General features: G+C 38.9%; 1 protein-coding gene across 1 annotated transcript; it reads left to right on the top strand.

Moving 5' to 3' along the window:
* Nucleotides 1-1,420: 1,420 nt before the first annotated feature.
* LOC140251722 (interleukin-8) lies at nucleotides 1,421-4,069 on the top strand. Its single transcript, XM_072335784.1, has 4 exons — nucleotides 1,421-1,561; nucleotides 2,322-2,457; nucleotides 3,075-3,158; nucleotides 3,717-4,069. Exons 1-4 carry the CDS (start codon nucleotides 1,501-1,503, stop codon nucleotides 3,745-3,747), a joined length of 312 nt encoding a protein of 103 aa, XP_072191885.1. The 5' UTR covers nucleotides 1,421-1,500; the 3' UTR covers nucleotides 3,748-4,069.
* Nucleotides 4,070-23,720: the final 19,651 nt, after the last annotated feature.

The following is a 23,720-nucleotide window of genomic DNA, read 5'->3' as shown; positions in this document are numbered from 1 at the left end:
AAATTGGTACCCCCCAAAGAAGTTTTAATTACTCTCTGTGTGTATACACATATATATGTAGAGACAAAGAAAGAGATCCCTAAAGAAAAGAATCAGACAAACTCTGTTCAGAACAAACTTGTTAAAAGTTTGTCATAAACAATAAAACAAACATTCAATATCTGATATGATTTCCTCCTTTTTCATGCCTTCAGAAAACTGAACGTATTTTTCAGGAAAGCTCTGTAAGATATACCGTTAGGGAGGAGCATCATTTTCAGCCAGAAGTGGTATCTTTTGTTGACACAGTAATTGCCTGAATAGTCAGACTTAGCTATATTTTTTCCTGGGCCAGCTGAGATACTGATGGGAAACAGATGGATTTTCCTTCTATCAAGTGAGTTCATGGCCAATAGTAAACAGTGAAGTTTAAGAAATCATAAACTATCAAACACTCTGAAGATGAGTTTTTCTTAACTCTTCAGAGGTGGGGAGAAGTACCTTTATAAGTCCACAGACCACGAAACTTTGAGGATGTGGATGGCAAACAGCAAAAGTTATCATGGTCGAAAGGATATTTTTACAGAATCAGAGTAGAATGGCTTCATCTTATCACACACACTCCAAATGGATAAAAACATTCATTTATATAAAGATCAGCATTAGAGCCTAAGCTTTCCCTTGAAATGTATCCATTGCACAATATTATTTCTACCACTGAATACTCATGCAACAAAGTTCCTTAACATGTCTACAGTAGTACCATAACATATACTATTATTTCTCTGTGTAAGACCTAGAGTTACCGTAACTGAAAGAGAAATTAACAATACTGACATTTATAAAGCAAACAAAAGCAGATGTATTCAGCAAGTCTTGCAGTTGTATTTGCATACAAAATTTCTTCAAACTGTAACAGGAATGCAGGAATGTTTTTCAAGGTTCTTTAGAAGTGAATATCCATCAGGATGCTTTGAATACTGCACCCTCTGCTCCTTTATGGAACAGAAAAGAACTGGAGATGAATTTATTTTGTACAGTACCACTTCAACAGAAATAAATACAAAAAAATTAAAATCAGCAACACAAAACCAGTTATTACCATGAGGAAACAAAACATAACATAATAGAATTACAACATAAATGTAACCAAAGCCATCATAAAATTATATTGTGAAATAAGTATATACATTACCGAAAAAGCGAAATTTACAAAAGCCTACAAAAGAAACTAGAGTGCATGGGTATTAATTACGTGCTTTAATAAATTAATATGTTATATTATTTGCAGCAGAATAATTCATCATCAGCTAGGCTATTTCGCAACAGTCATGTGACTCATTTTTACTACATCTGGGAAATTCCTCTAACGCAATCTACATGCTAGCAGAGCACTGCACACGGCCATAGAACTGTATAAAAGCACAGTGGGTCTCCCTGTTCAGACATAGCAGTCCTCTGACAGGACAGATCACAGATCCACAAAACCTCAGCTCAGAAGACAAGCCAAACACTCTAACCATGAACGGCAAGCTTGTAGCTGTCCTGGCTCTCCTCCTGGTTTCAGCAGCTCTGTCACAAGGTAAGTGAATCCCTCCCAGTATGCACAGGACTGCAGCACTATCTTGGCACTTGCTGAGATTTGTGCCACCAGAGAGGCAGCTTTCTGCTTGTTTCTGCAAGTACATTTCTTTTGAAATGTTTTCAACAGTTTTGCTTCAGTCAGAAATCTACTGTGTAGCTCTTGTACTGAAGAGTTACTGACATCTTGTGGGAAATATTTTAAGGATGCAAATGAAATTAACTTTGGTTCTGTATTTCACTTAAAAAGTAATTTGGCTAGAGACAGGATCTTTAAAAGTGTTTGAAAGTTGCTCTAACTTCCCACAAAAGGCAGTATCATCCCACTCAGTATTTCATATTTCTTACTTAATGATCATACTGTTTCAAGCAAGCATTCTACAGTTGCAAGTGGAGAACAAACAGTACAAACATAGCAAAGACAGGCCTCAAATTAGGGAAACATAACAGGATTCTCTCTTCTTTACACGTGCCAGTATATCAATCCAGATACTAAAAGATGCAATTAATTGTACAGTCAGTACAAGTAAACACAAAATATGTGGTTTTACTTTAAAAAGGCATGTTGATGTAATTTTAAATGTACCTGGGCATTAGCTCCTCTGAAAAAATAAGCAACAGATTTTTATACTGTGAGGATTTAGGCACCTTGAGCAAATGTAGGACTTCAGCATGTTGTTATAACAGAGCAGCCATGCTCTCTAGTTGGTACAGTTACTGTAACTGATCCTCAATGTGCAATCTTCCTTTTGTACTCATAGGTAGGACCATAGTAAAGATGGGGAACGAGCTGCGGTGCCAGTGCATTAGCACTCATTCTAAGTTCATCCACCCTAAGTCCATTCAAGATGTGAAGCTGACGCCGAGCGGCCCCCACTGCAAGAACGTTGAAATCATGTAAGTAAGCAAGAGCCTCTCTCTTCCCAATCTACATTATGCTGTGGCTGTGGGCTTTTTCCATAGTCTCTCTGAGCTTGTATATGCCTGAAGTGACCATCAAGAACTCGATGATCTTAAAGATCTCTTCCAGTCCAAGCCATTCTATGATTTATCTGTCACGGGATCTATTCAATATTTGTTCTGTGCTGGTAGAACATGAGTTACAAAGACTAGTCAGTTCTTAATGCATGTGGTAATAATTTACCTTAAAACCCACATTTACTAGGCAGGCAAAACTCCCAGTGAAATAGATTTGTGACCATCTCAGAGAGAAAAAGCAAGTTCCCTCAGGCGGATTTAGTGAACCACTGAAATTGGTCTGGTCTAAAGTATCACAGAGGTGGTAGTAAAATGCTGCAATCCATATGCTATCAGAATTTCTTTTGTCACTGGATGTTTCGAGAATCCTTAAGCAAATTCTAAACAAATAGCTATGTTTACTGAGGAAAATTTTGAGGAATGTGTGAGTACTATGAGCACAGGCACACAAGCTCTAAACATGTGATATTATATTCTGTGCATGAAACAAACCCGTGCACTAGTTTCCTAACTTTTCTTTCTTCCTTGTTTTGCAGAGCTACTCTAAAGGATGGAAGAGAGGTGTGCTTGGACCCCACTGCTCCCTGGGTACAGCTGATCGTAAAGGCACTTATGGCCAAGTAAGTCCCATTCACTCTCAGATCAGGCAGTTAAGCTGCAAACCTCCCAGAAAAGCCAACTAGTGGGGTTTCATAGTGTAAGTTTCCATTTTCTCTTACTCAGAGCTAAGGAATGGGGAAACATTGCTTATTTATAGAATTGGGCTCTTATGTGGGCTCTTCTGCAGCGTTCTTGTTCAATGACTATGCCACAGCTAAACCTTTGATAACCAGCAACTCCATTTGGAGGAAAAGGAACACATCACAAAAAATGGGGCTATTAAAAAATTATCTTCCCCCTACTTTCAGTATCCTATATAAATAATTCCAAATAATTTCCAAGTTAAGGAATTCTTTGATATGAGTGAATGCAAAAACTTACATTGCAGAAGTTTCCAAGTTGGGCACCAGATACGCAAACACTGGCACTCCAGTAACTACTTTAGAAACATTAGTCTCTCCGAGCCTTGAGACAGCAGATAGAGATCATTTGCTTTTAACTGTTTATGCAGTGCCAAGCCACAACAGTTGTCCTATGAACCATCTTCTAAATTACCCTTTTTCCTCACCTCTTAACAGGGCTCAGCTCAATTCTGATGCACCACTGTGAGAAAATTCCAGACAGGAAAAAACCTCAGAACTGCTCCTGATTTCCACTTGGAGAAACATCTGGAGAAAGCATCATGCAGCGTTCCATCTTCCACCTTCTGCATCGGTGTTAACTGTAGATTCGTGTATCTATTTATTTATTTATTTAACTGCATCTATTTAAAAAAGTCTTCCATAATGGCCAGTGCTGTGGGACTCACTGTCCGGTGAAACTGAAGACACTGAATAGGAAAAGTGACTTGCTAAGGGAAATGAAGATCCCTTGGAAGCCACTTCAGTCAGACACAAACAGTTAAGTGCAGTGCACTTACAGCAAAGCTTGTTTGTACTAAGCCCTACTGTTTTGCTATGACAGCAGCAAACTGGTAATTCCTCCTGCTCCCCTGGAGTGCTCTAGTATGTTGTGTCAACAACAGTTTCCTAGTCACGGTCAGCTCATGTTGACTGCAGACTGTGATTTAGAACTTCAGAAATCTGTCCTGCAGAACCTGTAAGACTGTGGGTTTGGTATTTATTATGATTTCCATGGTATTTATAAATATATTTATTTACTAGTTTCTATACAAGATGGAAAGAGATGATAACTTTTGTAATGTCTACTGGATTTTCTGTTCCTCATGATGAATACTTAAGAAACATTCACACACCCATTACTCTGCATAAGGACTTGGATCTATGTATAATTCATGCGTTATTCAGCTAATGGAAAAAAAATGCAGCATGCATACACAGAATTTGCTTGTGAGAATGTAATTATCCCTTACAATATATTAATAAATACTTTATTTTAAAAAAATATATCTATTTTCATTTGCTTTATTTAGGAACAGTTTTCTTCATTTTTGCCATTCCAACCTGATTTCCAGAGCTAAAATAACAACTGTAACTGTGTACTGTAACTCTCTGTTATAGTAACATAACATTACTGAATGCAGTATCAAACTCCTAGATCTGGGAAAAGGGCAGCATAAAATGCTCACTCTACTTTCTTCAGGCTGTTCCTGGGCACTAGGTTCCTTGCTATAAGTAAGCTTTACCCTCAGATGCCTAGTCCTTTAAAATTCTCTGAAATCATCAGCTCAGTGTGCAACAATATACAAATAAAAACTAGCAAAATGCTGGACATCATCGGGGAAGGAACTGACGATGACTAAAAGAGGTTATTGGTTTGTTGTTGTACATATAATTTCTGTGTGCTAGCTGTGTGGCTGAGGTTTCTGCAGGTTGAGAAGTAGGTACCTGAACTGGAGAAGTATTGGTAGTGGTGAAAAGAATGGAGCAGGAAAGACTCAGTGTGTTTCAGTTAGGAGAGAAGGCTAGGGAGAATGTGAGCAAGGTTTCCAAAAAAAATGTAGGCAACTGAAAACATGACTGTGATTCATCAAATCCTACTTTTTAAGGTACTTGATGAATCTTGCAGGTCAGTGTAACCCAAGGATCATCAAGTCTCAACCCCACCATCAGGCAGGGCCACCAACCTCCAGAACTGATACTAGACCAGGTTGCCCAGGGCCCAATCCAACCTGGTCTGGAACACCTCCAGGGATGGAGAGAATCCACAGCCTCTCTGTCTGGGCAGCCTGTCCCTGGCTCCTCCTTCCTCCCCTTCTTCCAAATAGAAGCAATGTGTTTTTTTTGTTTTTTTTTTTTTTTCCCAGTCACTGGGAACTTTGCCCAATAGCCACAACTTTTCTAATACAATGGAGAGAAGTTCAGCAACCACATCAGCCAGCTCTTTTAGGACCCAGGGATGCATGTCATCTGGCCCCATAGACTTGTATGCATTCAAACTTATGAGGCTATGTGGACTTGCTCTGTTCTTACAAAGTGGGGGGTGGGGGGAAGAGGGGAAATTTACTCTCCCAGGTCCCACCTGGAGGATGTAAGGAATACGAGAATCCTGGCAACCAGTGAAGACTGAGGCAAAAAACAAGTATGTTATCTCTCCATATCTGTCATAGCAAGTTCTCCTTTCTCATTCACCAAAGGAAGTATGCTCTCTCTGGCCTGCCTCTTCTAACCAATTTACCTATAGAATCTCTTCTTTTTTTTTTTTTTTAATGCCCCTTGCCAAGTTCATTTCCATCTGCACCTTGGCTTTCCCAAACCCCTCTCTGCAAGTCTGGAAAACATCTGTGTATTCTCCCCCAGGCAACATGCCCTTGCTTGGACAGCTGATACAACCCCTTCTTTTCCCTCAATCTGACCAGCAGGCCCTTGACAAGCCATGCTGGTTTCCTGCCTCCTCTGCCTTCTTTCTTATTCAGAAGGATGGAGAGCTCTTGTAATCTCAGAAAGGCATCCTTGAAGAGCAGTCAGCTTTCCTCCACTTCTTTGCCTCTAAGAACAGCTTCCCAGTAGATTTCATCCAACTATTCTTTAGATAGTGTTCGCTCTCTCAAAGTTTAGGGTTCTGACCCCATTCTTTGCGAGGCCCGGGTTCCTCAAGATCGCAAGAAGATTTAAGGTCTCATTCTGTTTAATTTGGGACAGGGATTTGAACCCATTTAGGAAGGAGATCTAACAGGGTGCTCTGTACATACTTCTTCAATCATTTGCAAGACAAAATTAAGACTTTCTAAGATAAATTGCAATACACAACAAACATTGACTATGCTGTAATTCCAGGTAGATGGTTTTTCTGGTGGGTACAGCAAAAAATGGTTAGATTTCTGTGGTATAAGAGGCACACAAATAGTTGAAAGACTCCTTACTCATCAAATCCTGTATGTGCTCCTTCTGAAGTAATAAAAAAATCATTTTCCTTATCAAATTATATAATCTCTGTGGCTAAAAGAGCTTGCAGCTCTTTCTTTGCAGCTCTCAGTAAATAATTTTTCTGAGACTTCTGCATAGGTAACATACCTCTTGGAAAACTTCTGCATATGTAACACAAGTTATGTATATAAACTGAAGATCTTTTGTGTAAGCTAAGCACGTTAGGAGGATTACCTCCATGCATCCAGCACTGATATTTAAGAATGTCTGCTTTCTTAAATTACAGCTTGAGTCTAGTTTCCTGCTTGACGGTCTTATCCTATCAATACAAGTTTGGCAACAGTTTGAGGTGTTCAGCCACTTCAACTCTGAGCGATGCACTGTTTGCCTTACAGTTATTACAGCACACACCATCTGTGGAAGAAAACAGCACCCCTTGCTGACTATTTAAGTATGTGTGTGCACTTGTGTGTATAATCTGTAATACACTGCAAAGCTGAATAGGTAGTAAGGAAGATTCAGAACATTTGCATCAAAATGAAAGAAAGAACCCTGAGATTTCCTTGCACTCAACAATATGTTTTTGTCCATCTTCTCCTTTTGCCAACTGCATGCAAGCTTCTGCTCTTCTTGGCCACTTAATTTCAATCTAAAATGTAATTCTACAGCCCTGTCAGAAAGCCAGTCAATGTTATAGCAGCTGTCTGCATTCATCACCCTCCACTGTTTCTCTACTTCCATCCTTGTAATTAAACACAACAGAGGCAATTAAGTGTCCTTTCTGTCCTCAGCTGTTTTCCTGTTCCATTACTTTATGTTCTTTCATAGCTACTTTCATTTCCTACTTTCACCAACAATTTCATTCTTGTGACAATACTACCGTAACAACAACCAAATAACAACTTTGCATCCTTCACCTTTTCTTCCTACTCTTCCCTCCGATGGCTGGCTGCTGTATTTTCACTATTGTATCATACCTCCATCATGAAGTGAATTTGTTCTCTCAGGTTTTGTGTTTCATTTCACGCGTGTTTTCTTAAAATACCAGAAGCATATTACTCTCTAGTGTTTAAGTGTTGCAAAACATTGCGAAAGTCATTGAAGGAAATACTGGGAAATCCCTGAACAAACTCTCTAAACTCTTCCTTAAAAGAATAAAGACCACAAATACTGGCATGCTGGCCTCCCCTCTCCTGTCTGTGCTGCGTATTGCCCAATACAAACATCCTGGTTATGTATCAGGTGATTGGTATTTTCTCCATGTTTTACTTTCTTCTGTTTTATGTATTGCTTCCCATTCTGGGAATTTTTTTCATTTTTATGTTGCTATCACTTAATAAGGGAAAATCCCAGGAAGTTTACACATAGTGCTGCATGATACTGCATACTTGTTCCAAGCTTTGCATTTATTCTTCTTTGTAAGAGGAAATTATGACTGATGTCATTGGAAAAGGCTCTGTTTAAAATCAATCTTCTACAGACTTTCCAGTCAGCAAATAGATGTGGTGTTTTATTTCTGTGTGCAGAAGTGGAACAAGAATGTTGTCACCTGTAAAATTAAGCCCAAGTTACCTATTGTTGAAAATAATTGTGAGCATTTATTTGTAATACTAAGTAAAGTTATTTTTAATACTATTACTTAGGTGCAGTCAGAATGTAGATGCCTTCACCATTTCTGTGGAACACTAGAGAGGAACATACTATGAACGGAAGAATCTAGAATGCGGGCTGAGAATCTAAGTGTAACTTGAGAATCACAGAAGGAATAAGCTTTTCCTTCAATTTGGCCAAACACCTAGCAGAAGTTCAAGTCTAGACTGTTTACTACAACTGCGTATTTATAATACTTATGAAACAATGACTTTTCTTCAAATTCATCATCATTTTTGCTTGCTCACCATTTTGTGACAATGTAGTTTCTACTGTTTAATCACATCTTGTAGAACAGCACACATCCGGTCACCCTCAACATTACATGTATGATTTTCTCTTATTTCCTCTTTTTCTCTTCATAAACTCTTTCTAAATGTTTTCTAGAACTCTAGATGGCTTTTCTGACTGGCATAAGACATTGGACACAGTTGTCTAGAAACATCAGACGTGTGACACACAGATCTACTTCTTCAGCAGCAATGGCAAAATGAAAATTTATCTATGCAAACAGGTACAGTTAGGCTGTAAGCATAAATAGGCTTACCGATACGGTTACAACTGCCCTCCAATGAAAAAGGACTGCCTGGTCAATCTAGTATATCTTTCTTACAAAAATATTGATCACATTCCTCATGGATTTTAATACTTAAGCACTAAGATGGTTGAGCCTGTTAAAGGTTGATAACTGGCTAAAACAAACATTTAAGAACAGAAGAAAGTTATTGAGCTATATTGAAATCTTCCTCCAAAAAGTTGTAGAAAGATGTCAGCTCAAACATTTATATTTATTCTCCAGTAATGGGGATTACATATGGATGATCACCATAAAATTTTTTATTCTACAGTACATACATTGACAAGATTTTTTTAACATTCAAAAGAAAATACAGAGATATTCTGTGGAAGAATCTTCCTAACATTTGCTAATTTCCACTGCTTCAAGGCAGCATCATTAGTTTTTCTTAATAAAATAAGGCAGGCTGTAATGAAATATTGACAGATTTTAACATGAACTTCTCAAACATTAATGCTCAAAGCTGTGTAGATCATTTTATGTGCTGTAGGAAGGATCTTGTTTCAATGCTTCTCCTACTTAGCAGGCAATTACAGAATCATGCTTAAGTACAGGACAGTTAGGAAAGCGCAATTTTTGAATTAATTTCTTAAGTCTCCTTTTCTTCCCAACTTTCTTTAAAGAGTCATTTACACACTACCTGAATACGTGAGAGAAGAAAGCCTATTTTCCCTCTAGAGGGCAGCTTTCTCTAAAAACACATGTTTATTTGTTACTCCTAAAGCATCCTTCCAACAAGAACTTTAAATGGTTGCAGGCTCTGCTCCATATCAGCCAGTGCAACTGGAAGGATCAGACAAGAAAAAGGGAGCTGCTGAGGCAGATGGCAACTAGAAATCATGTAATAAATTGATCAATGCTATGTACTTGCAGGGCAGATGCACTTAAAGCTTGTCTAGCTCTTCAATCCGCGAGCTGGGAAAGATTTCTCCTTTCTGTGGTAGCAATGCTATGTTGAATTACAAACATTCTGAGCTGTTGTCAGCCTGAGGCCCAGTTACTGACTGCACATTGATGGCTTACTGAAAAAATTATAAACAACCAAATTCACGAAACAGCAGTTTTTATGTTATCAATTGAGGGAGCTACTTACTATGTTCTAAGCTAATTAGTTTTACAAATTTAGACTCTCATAATTTAAATGGAATGATTTTTCCTCTTGATTCAACATATTTTGATTCTTATTGTCTCATTTATATAACTATTCCTTTTTGCATGAGAATTTGGCTGGCAGGTCAATTTATTTACATACTTGTTTATTTTGTTCAACTGCTAAAATGTATTGCAGGTAATGTGTCTACTAAGCATTTGAGCTAATCTTCCTCTAACAACTTGAAAAATTTTCCTACAATAAAATGATGCATACAAAAAATATGGACATGTTTACTTTCTGAATTGCCCATTCTTAATTAGCACTTTTCTGGAAATGCTAATTAAATGCATTTATAGACCTGTCTGGCTTCTGAGATACTAGGTTAGAAGTCAAAGGACAGTGAGTAAACACTACTTAGAATGTCATGTGTTAAGATGAAATCATACTGAAACTAATAGAAATAATTGCTGTTCGTCATTAGTAATAAATTTATGAACAAGTAAAATATTTTACAGATGATCAAAATAGAATTGAAAGCACATTTTACCATGCAAAACAAAGACATATGACAAACATGTGCAACTATATGGTAATCATGATTGATAAAAGCTTAGATGAGTAATAACCACTTCCAGCAGTTTGATCTAAAATGACAGTTTTTAGATCACTTCCCAAATCCTGAGGCTCTGTAAATGACCCAGCTGCGCCCTGTCTCCCTGTCAGAATGACATCTGGGTTTCCATCATCCCCTGCCACATTCTGATCTCCATGGGAAATGAACCTGGACGCACAGGGAGAAAACTCAGGCACCATGTTAGAAAACATTTCCTTCCCATGAACTAGAGAGACAAAGCTGGATATAACCAAAGAGAGACATTCAGACTAGAAAAACATTATCTGAGTTCACTCTGATTTTCTCCTGCTTCCTAAATTTAGACCCCAAACCCAGAATTTACATCTGCCACTCAGCTCAAAAAAAGGTGATGTACTTACAGCCCCCTGTAAGTAAACTACGATTTCTGCAGTGAACCATGGAGGGAAATTCTGTGGGATAATCCAAAAACTACCTTGTGTATGTGGCCCTGGGAAGCAAAAACCTGAGCACATGGACTCAGTGTCAGTGAAAGGGGACAACTGTGCACCTCAGGATAAGTCCTATAATCTGGCATATTATGAAAATACTACTTAGGGATCTGACACTTAGAAATCTCTCAGACATTGACTGTCTACTTGGTAACAAGATGTTAAAGCAATTTTATAAGTAGTGATGTACATTTAGAACTCCAGAAGAAAGGAATTTTGAAGACATTAAAACAAACAAACAAACAAACAAACCTTTAAAATTGATCTTTTTTTTTTCTGAGATCATATGGGGTGAACAGTTGAGAAATCAAATATACTTTGCAGCACTGTTGGAGAGCAAATATTGTACAGGGAAACAGTCTATTGATATATAGGCAAAATATTTGAGGTCAGTAAGATCTCATTAGCGCAATCAGCTGTGTTTTGCATTTGAACAAGATATGAACCTTCTTTTTTTTTTTTCTTTTCTTTTTTTTTTTTTTTCAGTAGTTTATAACATGATAGTGTCCTTGCATCCTCTGCATAATATCACCTGCATCTACCTGCATCTAATTTTTAAGTGCTGAGATGGAAGCATCTAAAATATATGTTCATCCAGTATGTTAGAAAATACTACCACAGCTGCAGTTGTCACTTTCATTCTGGGAAGCTGTAAAACACATATGATTTCAATTTAACATGACACTGTTGTGATTGCCATGACAGTGTGAATTTGACAACTATGCTTGCTTGTGTGTGTCCCTAATTCGTTTCAGTACAATTCCCGGTTTTCCTCACCTCAGCTCTTCATAAACAAGAACATAGGAGAATTCTTCCTAGCAAGCCAGAGTTCATGGAAAGCTGGCAGCATCTTAGAGATGCAGATCTGGGAGAGCATATTTATTTGCTGCAAGTTTGACAGATCCTGAAGTATTTAGCAGTACACACTAAGAAAGATTCTGCAGCTAAGAAGTTTAAGTCTGTGGGCAATTCCTCCTACTAGAATCAACTAAGCAGGGAGTCAGACTACTTCTTGCTCTTTCTTTTGCAGAGGCAGACAGCTTTTTATTTTCTATATGTTCAGAAAAACTACTATTAGCATGCTTGCAAGAAATGAAATCTGGAAGACACTGCATATTTGAAAGTTAACTCCTAAAGAACCCCTTATGTCATCCAAGAAAAATACGGAATGCAATTTTCAAGTGAAATGTAGGTGAATAAAGGAAGAGAAACTAAAAACAACAAAAGACCCCTTACTAGCATATAGATAACTACACAAGAGACACTGTGCAGACAAAACAGTTTGTACTTCCATTCTCAAGGCATAATAGAAAATGAACTGCAGAAGATAACCTTGCAGAGCACTTGAGAATATTAAGAATGTTGCATTGCAGCTGTAATGGCACAAAAAACCTTCCACACAGCAGCCTGCCACCCCACCCTTTTTACTGAAAGCTCTGCTGGTGATTCTTTGCCAGTACTATTGCATCCCAATAGCTTTGCAGTTACTGTTTGTTTGATGTAATGCAGAGTCTGATGTAATTCCAGAATCTGCCTGAGAAAATGCAGCATGTCAGTAAACAAATGTTCGGCTGGAGACATTTCAGGTTTTTGCTTAGGTTTAATTGTTACTCCCCACTGGTGGGAAACTTGTACCTGCTAAAAAAGAAACACAGACAAGAGCCAGCGTGGGGTGGTGACTTGAAGCTACTGCTCATCCTCCCTTAGAGGCAAACCAATTGGAATTCAAAAGTCCCATCCCCATGTTTGGCATAGGAGATGCCAATACCTTCAGGCTACACATGGATTAAAGTGTAATTATACAGGTAATCAAATAATTACTACCTCACATATCTTGTAATTCAAGTATAGGATACGAGAATACAGAAATGCTCAGAAAACATGATCAGAAAGGCTTGGAATCAGGCCTCGAGTTTTATAGTTCAGATTAATGACAAAACATTAAGTCACAAACAAACAAACAAACAGCAAAAAGAACTCCACCAAAACTGTTTCGGGCCAATAAAGTCCTCCGGTGACTTAGCAGGAGGCTTGCCAGTATTTTGCTAAAGCTGTGTGGAAGGTCTGTGTGGGTGACCCTGCCCCACCATGCCCCATGCTAAAGAGGCTGGCAAAGTTCAGCACCAGGCTTATCATGAATACTTTTCTGGCTGGACATCAGTGTGGGAAAGGGAGCGCATGTGTGAAGCAGGTAAGGATAGCAGGCCAACAAGTGTTCAATAAAGTCATAAACAAAAAAGCCTAGTGAAGATGAAATTAGTGTAGTAGAAAAACAGCCACGATGGCTTTTGGCAGAAAATTAAAGTGGAAAAACAGTAAGACTATGATATCCAGGAGACAGAGTAGGCTCAAAATAAGCCACAGTGTTTTAAAACAGGAGCTGGAAGTCTTCCAAAGAAAACTAGAACATATCTGTGGTTAGAGATGAAAACATTTTTGGAACAGCAAACAGTACACATTTGCTCTGAGGGAGAAGGATAGCTTCAGAGTTCCCAGACCAGAGCAGTGCAGAAAATAAGGGGGAAACAAGGAAATTGATCTTCCCCACAAAACAGTAAGGAACCCTAAAATTTTGTTAAACAGTCAGAATATTACGTTGATTAGAAAAAAAGGACATTTATGATAATACAACAGCTGGCCTCTGTGTTAAGGCTGATATTGTGAATGAAGAGGCTATTCTAAGGAACGTTTTCACCCATAAGCCTTAACAAAACAAGCCAATACCAAGAGTAGGAGAGAAAGCAAAAACATGATAAGAAGCATATAAAAAAGAAAGAAAAATTTTCTCCCATCTCAGGAAAAATGGAGACCCCTAAGTAAAGGGGTCCGGGTTTGAATCCCCCTTGTGGCGCAAGGGGTAAAACTGCCGCTCTGCTACACTAGAGGGCTCGAATCCCGGGAGTTGGACTCGATGATCTCTAAGGTCCCTTCCAACTCGCACGATACTATGATAAAGGGGCAAAGCTGAGGGGAAAGGAACATTCCCACAGTCTAGTTTAGATGTCAGCTAAAGAATTATGGAAGCCTGTTTGCTGATTGTATATTACAGCTCATAATGTGCAGTTACCCAACCGTCAGCACAAGGACAGAAATGACAAGACCAAGCATATTAGAAATGTTAGGTAATGGCACATCCTACCTAGTCTGACAATCTGAAATTCTTATTTGTCACCTCAAGTGACAGATACTATGACAGCCTCCATCTGGCTTTTCACCATGCTCTGAGCTGCAAATATTGACAAATGGGTCTAAAAGACAGGGGAAAAGGGATTTCACAGCAAGATAGGACTGGTGGCAATTCCTTGAAAGCTTCTGGGATGTGTAAGGAACTTACTCCACTTGAGGAAGTTCTGCTGCTTTCTTTGACCCCACTGGTGTGCTACTACATGCAAGTAGTTAGGAATAAACATACAGCTTCAAGCCTGAAACTAGGCCTAAAGAAAAAAAAGAACTTAAAAAAAAAAAATTACTTCAGAAGAGCCATCAATTAGAAGGGCATTTCCACTACAAGTAGATATTTGAAGGACAAATCACCATGAAAGTCCAGATGAGAAGTTCATTAACTTTCTCTTCATGTTATGCAAGATTTATCCTGGGGCTATTTTTACTGCAAAACCATGAGTGGCTGAGAGAAAAAAGGAAGTACTTTGCTGGTCAGCACCGTGTTTACTGCATTTTCAACAATCAAAAGAGCTCTTTAATTAAATTGCCCAAGTTCCTGAATTTCTTCTGCATAGATGCTAATGTTGAAAGCTAGAAATAGTATTGACACGGCAACCAAAGCTCAAATCAAACATTTCCTCCACAGAATAACACTGTTTAGCTTGACTAACATTTTTGTTACTTCTTGCAGAGAATGTGTTTAGGGTAAATATTACTTTTCTGCATCAAAAAGCCTGGGACAACCTCCCAAAAATTTACAAAGTACAATGCTTGTAAATCTAAATATTATTCACAAATCCAAGTGTAATAACAATTATGATGACAGCTTGGTCCATTGGCACTATTGTGCTAACTGCTTCACCAAACTGTCGGACACCTCTCAGAAAGCTTCTATTGGTGGCATAATCTTACCTGACCTGGATATCTAGATGGCTAAACAATTGTCAAGAGTATTTCAGCATGTTAATGGATTCTATTTTCATAAAATGCAGCTCATATCTGCATGCCTAGACTTTGATAGGCTGCTAGAAAATCTCAGCAAATCCAAGAGACAACAAAGCACCTGCCCCTGAAGAATGAAACACAGGTGCATGGACTAGCACATGCCATTGTTTTTACAAGCTTACTGAGCATCAGTCAGTGGGGATATAAATCACAGTTCAGGACAGCTGGAGTTTTTGGGCTTCACCCAGTACCACAAGATAATGAAATCAGTATACAATGGTTGTGCATGAAATATGAGTAAAACATATATACTTCTACTTCCTTACTCCTACCATATCAAAACAACTGTTCAGTATATTTGCAAGCAGAACAGTAGAGTGAAAATTTAATTTCCACCTATTTGTTCTGTGTGGAATTTGGGACAAGTCTGAAGATGTCAGACAGTAACTGGAAGTAAAAGGACTTGCCTAAAATCTACGTCAAATTTCATTAAAAGGAGTTCAGGAGTTTTTCACCTTCTCCATGTGAAGCATAGCCTCCATTTCCCCTGTAAGTTCTGGACCAACATCCTGCTTTCCTTAAGCACTAATTCTTCTTTAAAGCAGCTCAGTTGCTCTTAAGTTGTCTATGCAGGTGTCAGATCTTATCATGAAAGGCTCTTACCCAACACAAATAATGAAGTCAGTTACTTGTCAAGAAGTCTGTCACCCTAAAAGCCTTTTGTTTGAATTATCAATAAGAAATAAATATGCAGCAATCTGGACTTGTGCGTGAATGACTGAGTCAGGCACTGACAGCAGCAAACCAGTAATGACAACAATACAAGTTCACTTGCTACATTACTGTTGTCAAAATTCTATCAACTCTTCACTTTCTGTTAATTCATCTTCCAGAAACTTAAGACAGGCTTGACCCAGTGTCCTCAGGCAATGACTGTGAGAGGCAGAGAGCATGGCACTGCATTAGCCACATTTATCTAGGGCTTAGGATTATTGTCCTCAAGTCTGTTACTTCTTTCTCCCTCTCCTCCAGGCTTTGTCTGGTGTTTCATCCCTTAACAGCAAAGACATTCAAAAGAAAAGCAATACACATGAGCATGCCCACTATGAACACAATTTGCCCTGAAAGAAAAACTGATACTGTAGTTGATTCACATTGAACACTGTAATTTCACCTACTCCTCATTAACATCACAGAAACCACTGTTTTTTACATACCCAAATCCTTCACTGAAATCAGCAAAAGACTACATGGAGTAAGGAATGTGAGACAGACTTTGTACACACTTGGTCTGTTGGCAGCCCAAATCCTACAGAAAAGAATTTCCTTGCTGAAAAATTCTTACAATACCATTCCGACTTAAAGGAAAGCATGTGAAGAACATGCAAGTGTCTTCTGATACTTAAGTGGCTACTAAAATAAACAGAATAAGTAACAGATGGGTCATGTTTGATCAGAAAGGTCTGTAAGAGTTCAGCAAAATGTATTCAGAAGTTTACTTAACTCTAGGGATAAACAAACAGATACCTTCCAGTGTCCTGATCAATTCAATTTTAGGGGAAATTTTGGTATTTAGGAGAAAGCCAAAGGTAAAAATGCTGAATTTCAAACAAAGCAGAAGTCCCTTTTTTTCCAGTAGCATATTTTCCAAAGACTCCCTTCAGCTAGCTTACATTTCTGCCCTCTCTGTGAACTCCAGACACCAGTACTCACTACCTATTTCAAGAATGAGAAAAATGGTGTGATCACATTTATTAACATAACTTTTAGCACACCCTCCTTGCATATTTCTGTAAGGCTACCTGAAGTCAGGAAAAGGCTGGGAGATCTGGAATCTGAAAGAAAAATGAACTATGTGATATATAAGATAATGGGGAAAACAGTCATTGATAACATAATGGGGAAGTAACCTGAATGGTAAACTTACTTCTAAAAAATAAGTTATTAATGCTTTTCCTCCAAACATATCTTCTCTAAATTTCCCTCCATTAACCAGGTGGAAGTAATACCATTCCCACTTTCTGTTTTGTATATTATTTTACAGAATTGACTGAGAATTAGGCAAATTCATCAATCTTATTTTCCATCCTTTCAGGATGTAGCAGGCATCATTTGTTGTTGGAACAATGTAATTGATTTTACCAGAGACTGCAGGCATGCTGAAGAATGAAAATGTATGTAGTACTCAAAGTGTATTAAGAAAGTAATCACTCAGACAGCAACTTCATTATCTTCTAATGTGTAACAAAAATATAACTTCTTTTTACCTTATTTGCAACACATCCAATGAAAGTAACATAAGTTATTATCACAGTATTATCACAAGTGAAGACTTCAAAGATTGTGCGATGATTCCAACAACTCTTTCCATTTTCATGTACAAATGAGCTTTACCTCAATTGACGTCATCATTTCAACAGAAAGACCACAATTATCCAAAGCTTACCCACAAGAATTACTCAGCTCCACTGAACCCAACATCTTAATTGGATTAAAACTGTCTTAAGCTAGGTTTGGGGTCAGGGTATAGGTTTTTTTTCCCTCCTTTTCTTTCTTTCTTCTTTTTGTTCCTTTTAAAATTATTATTATTATTTTAATAAGATTCACATTGGTTTTACTTAGAATTATTTTTTTTTTGCAGATATCAGTATTTTCTTTCATTATTTTGAAACAGCCCAAATGCCTCACTTAACTAAGGAAAGTCTTTGCTGTCTGGTTTACAGAATAAGTATATTTATAACAATTTATATTCTATTACATTCTATTTTAATTTGGGAAGTAAAAACTTTATCTTAGGCAGGAGTGTTCTGAAATAAAACATGCCTTTTACTGTGCATATTTTGCTCAGCTTGAACTGTGAATAATGATATAAGTTTTCAAACTGAAAAGAATACCCTCAAATACCCTCACTTTTTTCCTTCAGTCATTTGACCAGACCATGCATTTCCAGCTGTTGGTAAGACCAAAAGGAACTCCTAAAGCCTTTTGGGACTGGTGATGATCTCAAGTGCTTCTTCCCCCTTTTGGAAGGGATGGCAAATGTTTCCTTGAACAAACTGCTGCCAGTCTCAGAATGAAGCCCCTATGTCCTTACATCTCAGGTGTAGTTTTCCAGAACTATCCAGTCCACGATAGCCCAGCAGTTTAGGCACTTTCTGAAGCACTTACATGTCTGAGTGACACAAGACAAGGCCAAAGCTAGACAGTAACAGGAACCCCATTATAGTAAGCTTAAAGAAGCTAAGTTGAAACTTGGAACTGTGAAATGGAGAAATGATTACTGAAGAAATTAATGTGAAAGCCAAGCCATTATATTTGTTAAGGTAATGCTTGAGTAATATAAACACATTCCTTAGCAGCTCTTACAACTGTGTTTGTTCACTCTCTTATCGCCATCACTGCGCACAGGTAAAGTAGAACCTTTAACTGTTAAGAAACAAAACAAAAGACCCAAGGACTCCAAAGCACTGAAAACAACTGAAGATCCAGGAAGAGAGCTAAGAAAATACTGACCACCATTTGCTAAAGGTCATTATTTTGACTGTAAGTGATAACATATCAAAGACTATTAAAGAAGAAAGTGCACAATAGAGTATGAGCTGTGCCTCAGTGCAGTTGACAAAACTGAGTTGTAATCTTTCAAGATATCAGTTGAATAATGGGACACTTGCACTACTTGCATATTGAGCTATCATTTAGAAAGGAATATGAACTCTTCAAAATGAGGGAAGAACACAAGGAGAATCAAGGAAATAAAACAGCTGACATTCAAAACAGGTATAAAACCTTCATGGCACAAAATGGTTGCAGGATACTGAAATTTCCATCGGTGCTAGGGAGTATCAGCTTACTAGTATAGGAAAACAAACAACAAAAGAAGAGTAATTAAGATAATAGGAGATAGCAACAGTAGTAGTAGTGACTTAATATTTTTCTACCTCTCTTAGGAAGCAGAACAATATGTAGTCCTATAAAAGTAGTGGAGGAAACATCTGACCATTCAACAATATCCCTGCCCTTTCTGAGACTGCCTATGTTATATAGTTTATAGATGATATTAAAAAACTGACCAAATATTATATCTGGGACATCTCCACCAAACTCTTATTTGTACAGAGTTAGAAAAAAGCTTCACCTAATGAAATGAAAGAGACATTGTCTCTTGTTTAATTGTCTTTTAGCTTAACAGGGCCTGCGGCCAGCATGTTTTCGCTATAGATACCAAACCAAATAATGATGTGAAGAGGAAAGAAGCCAACATATGCAACAAAGTAACAGCATCATTTCCCGTGCTTAATGAATTAAAGACTGGACAATGTAAACAAGTCAGGTGGATAGTAATTCTCTGTATTTCCTTAGGGCTTGCCTAATGTGGGAGAGTTTTCTCATGCTAATAACTTGCTGTAATTTCAGAGTACCTTCACACAGCAGACCTTATCAAAGTAGCTAAGCAAAGGGTGGTAATCTGAAAAGTAGAACCAGAACTGCAGCTGTGCTACCCAAGTAGCAAAATCAACTTCTCTTTCCCTTTATAAAGAGAAATACAAATGCTTTGGTGAGTTCTGTCGTACCTAAGCGGCAAACACAACTCATGACAGCTAATTTTGTAGTCAAAGAGTCACAGCACCGTTTTGGTTGGAAAAGACCTCTTATTCTATCTCCTGCCATGAGCAGCAAGGACACCTTCCACAAGGTCACGCTGCTCCAGGCTCCATCCAGCCTGGCCTTGAACACCACCATGGATGGGGCACCCACAGCTACTCTGGGCAAGATTCTCCTGTACCTCACCATCCTCATTGTGAAGAATTTCCTCCTAGCATAATTAAAGCTGCCCTCTTTTCATTTAAAACCATTACCTCTTGTCCTATCACTACAATCCCCGATAAAGACTGTTTCCACAGTTTTCCTACAGGTCCCTTTAGGTACTGGAAAGTCACCATACAGTCTCCCTGGCTCCTCCTCTTCTCCAGACTGAATGACCCCACCTCCCTCAGCCTGCCTTGATTGGAGAGGTGTTCCAACCTTTCAAGCACCCTCATGGCCACCTCCAGACCTGCTCTTAACAACTCCATATCCTTCTTGTGCTGGGGGTACCAGAGCTCAATGCAGTGCTTAAGGGGAGATAAACTTTGCTGCATCGCATTCACACCACCTATAACCAAAGCCTAACAGATCTATAATGAAAGAGACCTGACAATAGGCAGGCAACAATTCAGCTTTCTGAATACTGGCTGATGTGATTCTCTTCCCTGTCTTTGCCATTCTTGCAAATGGAAGTATGCCAAAGGTAGCGAGGAGCACAGGAAAGCAGAATCAAAGAAAGCTCATCTGCAGTGCTGTTACCTGGACTGAAAAGTGCCTGCCCACGTTCACATGGAAGGTAGCTAAATGTGAGCTTTTTTTTTTTTTTTTTTTTGGACTAAAGTACAAAAGTACTAAAGTACAAAGCATTGCTCATGCAGATGGTTTTGACTTCTGAAATACTCCTAGAGATACCCACTCCACATGCACATGGCATGTTTTGCATTAGTACTGACTCAGATCTCAGCACGTTCACGACCTCTGACTACTGCACATGACTCTCCAGAAGAGCCAACTGCCAAATTTCACACACTGCAGCTCTACATCCAAAATAGCCTCATGCTTCAGACCCCTTGGGACTTCTGGAATTTCCCCAGCAGTAATCACTGTGGAATGAGCATAATAGTTCAGATTTTGTGAACAGTCATCCAAGCATAAAACTCAGCACTGTCACGTAAATTGTCCTTACTCATGTGTCCTGTCCAAGGAAAACACGTAACCTAACTGTGACAATTCTTACTCAACAGAGCTAGACCTTCTGATGAAAGCGTCAATGACCTGGGCTGGCCAACCTGTGCCTCATCCTAACTGTGTATTGCCTCAGTGTTCTACAGCTGGGCAAATCCTTCTTCCTGGTAATACATCATAAGCCTCAGTTCACAGAAAAGGCTGAGCCTAGAAGAAAACTAGTTATGGAGATGTACACAAGGGTAGAAAAGGGCCCTTGATTCCTGTATATGAAGGTGGCTTAAATGCATGTACGTATGCAAATAAAATCTGCACCCATTAGTGCTGCCCCACAGAGAACTTGGCACTTCCTTGGGGCAGACACAGTGCCTCACAACACTGCAGTACAGAGGAAATTGTGGTTCCACCCCTATGATCTCAAGGGATCCTAGAGTATGTTTCTAACTTCTCTGCTCACTGGTTGCCCTGAGTACATTTAACACTGTCCGTGCTTAACAGCTGTGTTTCTTATGGTTTTCTTTACATCTCCAATTTTTGAGAATGCAATCCTTGCTTTTTCAAGGCTCCAAACTCCTCAGTTTCTGCTCTACTGGTTTAAAAACTGAACAAAACAAAAGCCCTATACAACACTATTTACTGGGAACTATTGATACTATTGTTACTTAAATGAATCAGGTGGCAAAAACAGCCTGGATGAGCACCTTGCCTGAAGCCACAGCAACACAATGCATCAGATTTATGCTGAATTCCATATAAACATCAGGGAAGAATTCGTTTTCACTGAAACTAGTATGTTGAACTAAAAACAAACAAGCAAACTAAAAACAGATGACATCTTATGACTCCCAAAGTCCAGATTTAAATCCATCATTTCTTCCAGTCTACCAAATCTATTACCTGCTGCACCCCTGTGCAACCTTTAAGCCCTCTAGAAGACTACAGGTGGTTCTCTTCATGTCCACACTGCTTCTTTTGTAATGTCTCACTTTCTCCTCTTGTCTATGTAAGCCATGCTACATTTCACCAACTCTTTTCAATTGCAAATCCAACCTGAACAACTGGACAAGACACAGTGCAGGACTGTTGCTAACTCCAAGTCACATGCAGGCTGCAGGCAGGAACAACTAGAACATCTAGACAGGCCAGCTGCCAAGTCAAAGAGCACAGCTGATGCTGCAGATTCTCTCTTAAGGAAGTGCTGCTTTGGCTTGCTCTCCCTCCGTCCACCACTGACTCAACATAAACATGTATTAACTTGATTGATATCCCTTAGACCCACAGCTCTTAGTCAAATCTTCCTGCAGTTGGGGAGATGATACAGACTTTACAGGAGGGATGAGACTGGGGAAGTGGGGAAATGACAGAGGAGGACAGAAAGGCATCTTGATCATGTAATTTCCTTCTAAGACTCAGCTATAAGCCAACAGCCTGAAGGATGACATTACTAAAGGGTCATTGAAAAGGTGTGCAAATTAGTCATTAGATACTGCATAGAATCACTGAATGGCTTAGGTTGAAAGTGTCCTCAAAGATCAACTAGTTCCAGTATTCCTGCCCTGCCTGCTGTGGGGTTTCCTGACTGCTAGGGGTAATCACCATCTTTCTGAACTGCTGGTTTCCTGTGAGAGACTAAGCAAGGAGCTGGATGAACTGACTGATCCATTAAGAGGATGAAGCTCAGGACTGAGAGCTTCTGTGTACCACTGGGTAGTCACCTCATTTAGCTCTCACTAGGACCGTTCCCCCGCTACATCTTACCTGGTCTGACTTCTGAGCTGGGTTTTAATGTTTGGACATTACATCTTCTATTAGGATTATTGTACCTTGATCCTTGCAATTTTAATTTTGCTTTTCATGTTGGCCCCCCTGCCACTACAGTTTAATTTGAAGTTAATTCCTGCTCCATCCTATTGCTGTCATTGGAACACAACAGTTACTTGGTTTGTGACATAAAAAGAATTAAACATAACCCATGTAGATCAGATGCAGGGAGCTAACTCTGGGCCACTTCTGTCAGTCTTCTTATAAGGAATCAATATCGAATTTCTGCTGAAAATCAAGTCAAGCCAGTCCAAAATAGTCACTATAGCATGTTTGATCTTAATTCATTCAAATAATGATTTATGACCACAAATCTCACTGAAATCAGTTTCTACCCGATTTTGCATTAGTGCTTAAAGTTTCAGAAATCTGTTCAACAGCAAATGAACATTTATTAAATAAAAACTAGAAAACTGCAGGGGGAAGGAGACCCAAGAGCACACTTCCAAATCTTTAATCCCTGCACAGCCATAAATACATTCTAAATGGAAGCAACAGATGGTACAAAAGAATACTGCAAGGTGTGGAACAAAACTCAGGCCAGCCTCAATTTGCTTTACTGAACTCCACTCATGTTAACAAATACCTGTAAAAAAAGAGAATAAGGACTGGATGCACCCTCACTCCAAAAGCAGAACAACAACAAAACAAACAAAAAACAAAGCAAAAAACAAAGCAAAAAAGAAAAAAAAACCAACCAAACAAAAGCCCACAATCAATCCTGCAAAATCATAATTCATATTAAGGCCAATTACAAATGAAAGTATTTTCACTATACCTGAAGTAAATATATGTAAACATAAATCTAGATTCCCCCTAATTTTCTTTAAAGGCTCACAGAAAACTTTTTTGTTGTTGTAAAAATGCATTCACTGGAAAAAATGCATTTAAAAAATACAAAGAAAGACTGCTCTGTACACAATAGTGAAACAGAAAGTTCGCAGAAGAGGAGCTAAGATAAGGAATGGTGAGCATCTCTTTGCAGGCAAAACCGCTGCTGTGCGGGCTGGGAGTGAAGGGCCGGGTGGCCCCATCGCGTCCCGCACCACTAGGATGTGGAACGAACGTAGAGGGCTCCCGACTCCACCTGCCAGGGAATAGCCAAAGTGGATGGAAAACGCAGAACAAGTTCCCCGCCCCGGCCCCACTCCGCACC

The sequence above is a fragment of the Excalfactoria chinensis genome, chromosome 4 (genome assembly GCF_039878825.1).
Source record: "Excalfactoria chinensis isolate bCotChi1 chromosome 4, bCotChi1.hap2, whole genome shotgun sequence".
Lineage (NCBI taxonomy): Eukaryota > Metazoa > Chordata > Aves > Galliformes > Phasianidae > Excalfactoria > Excalfactoria chinensis.
The sequence above is the reverse complement of the archived record's forward strand: the minus strand, read 5'-3'. Positions and strand labels throughout refer to the sequence as shown.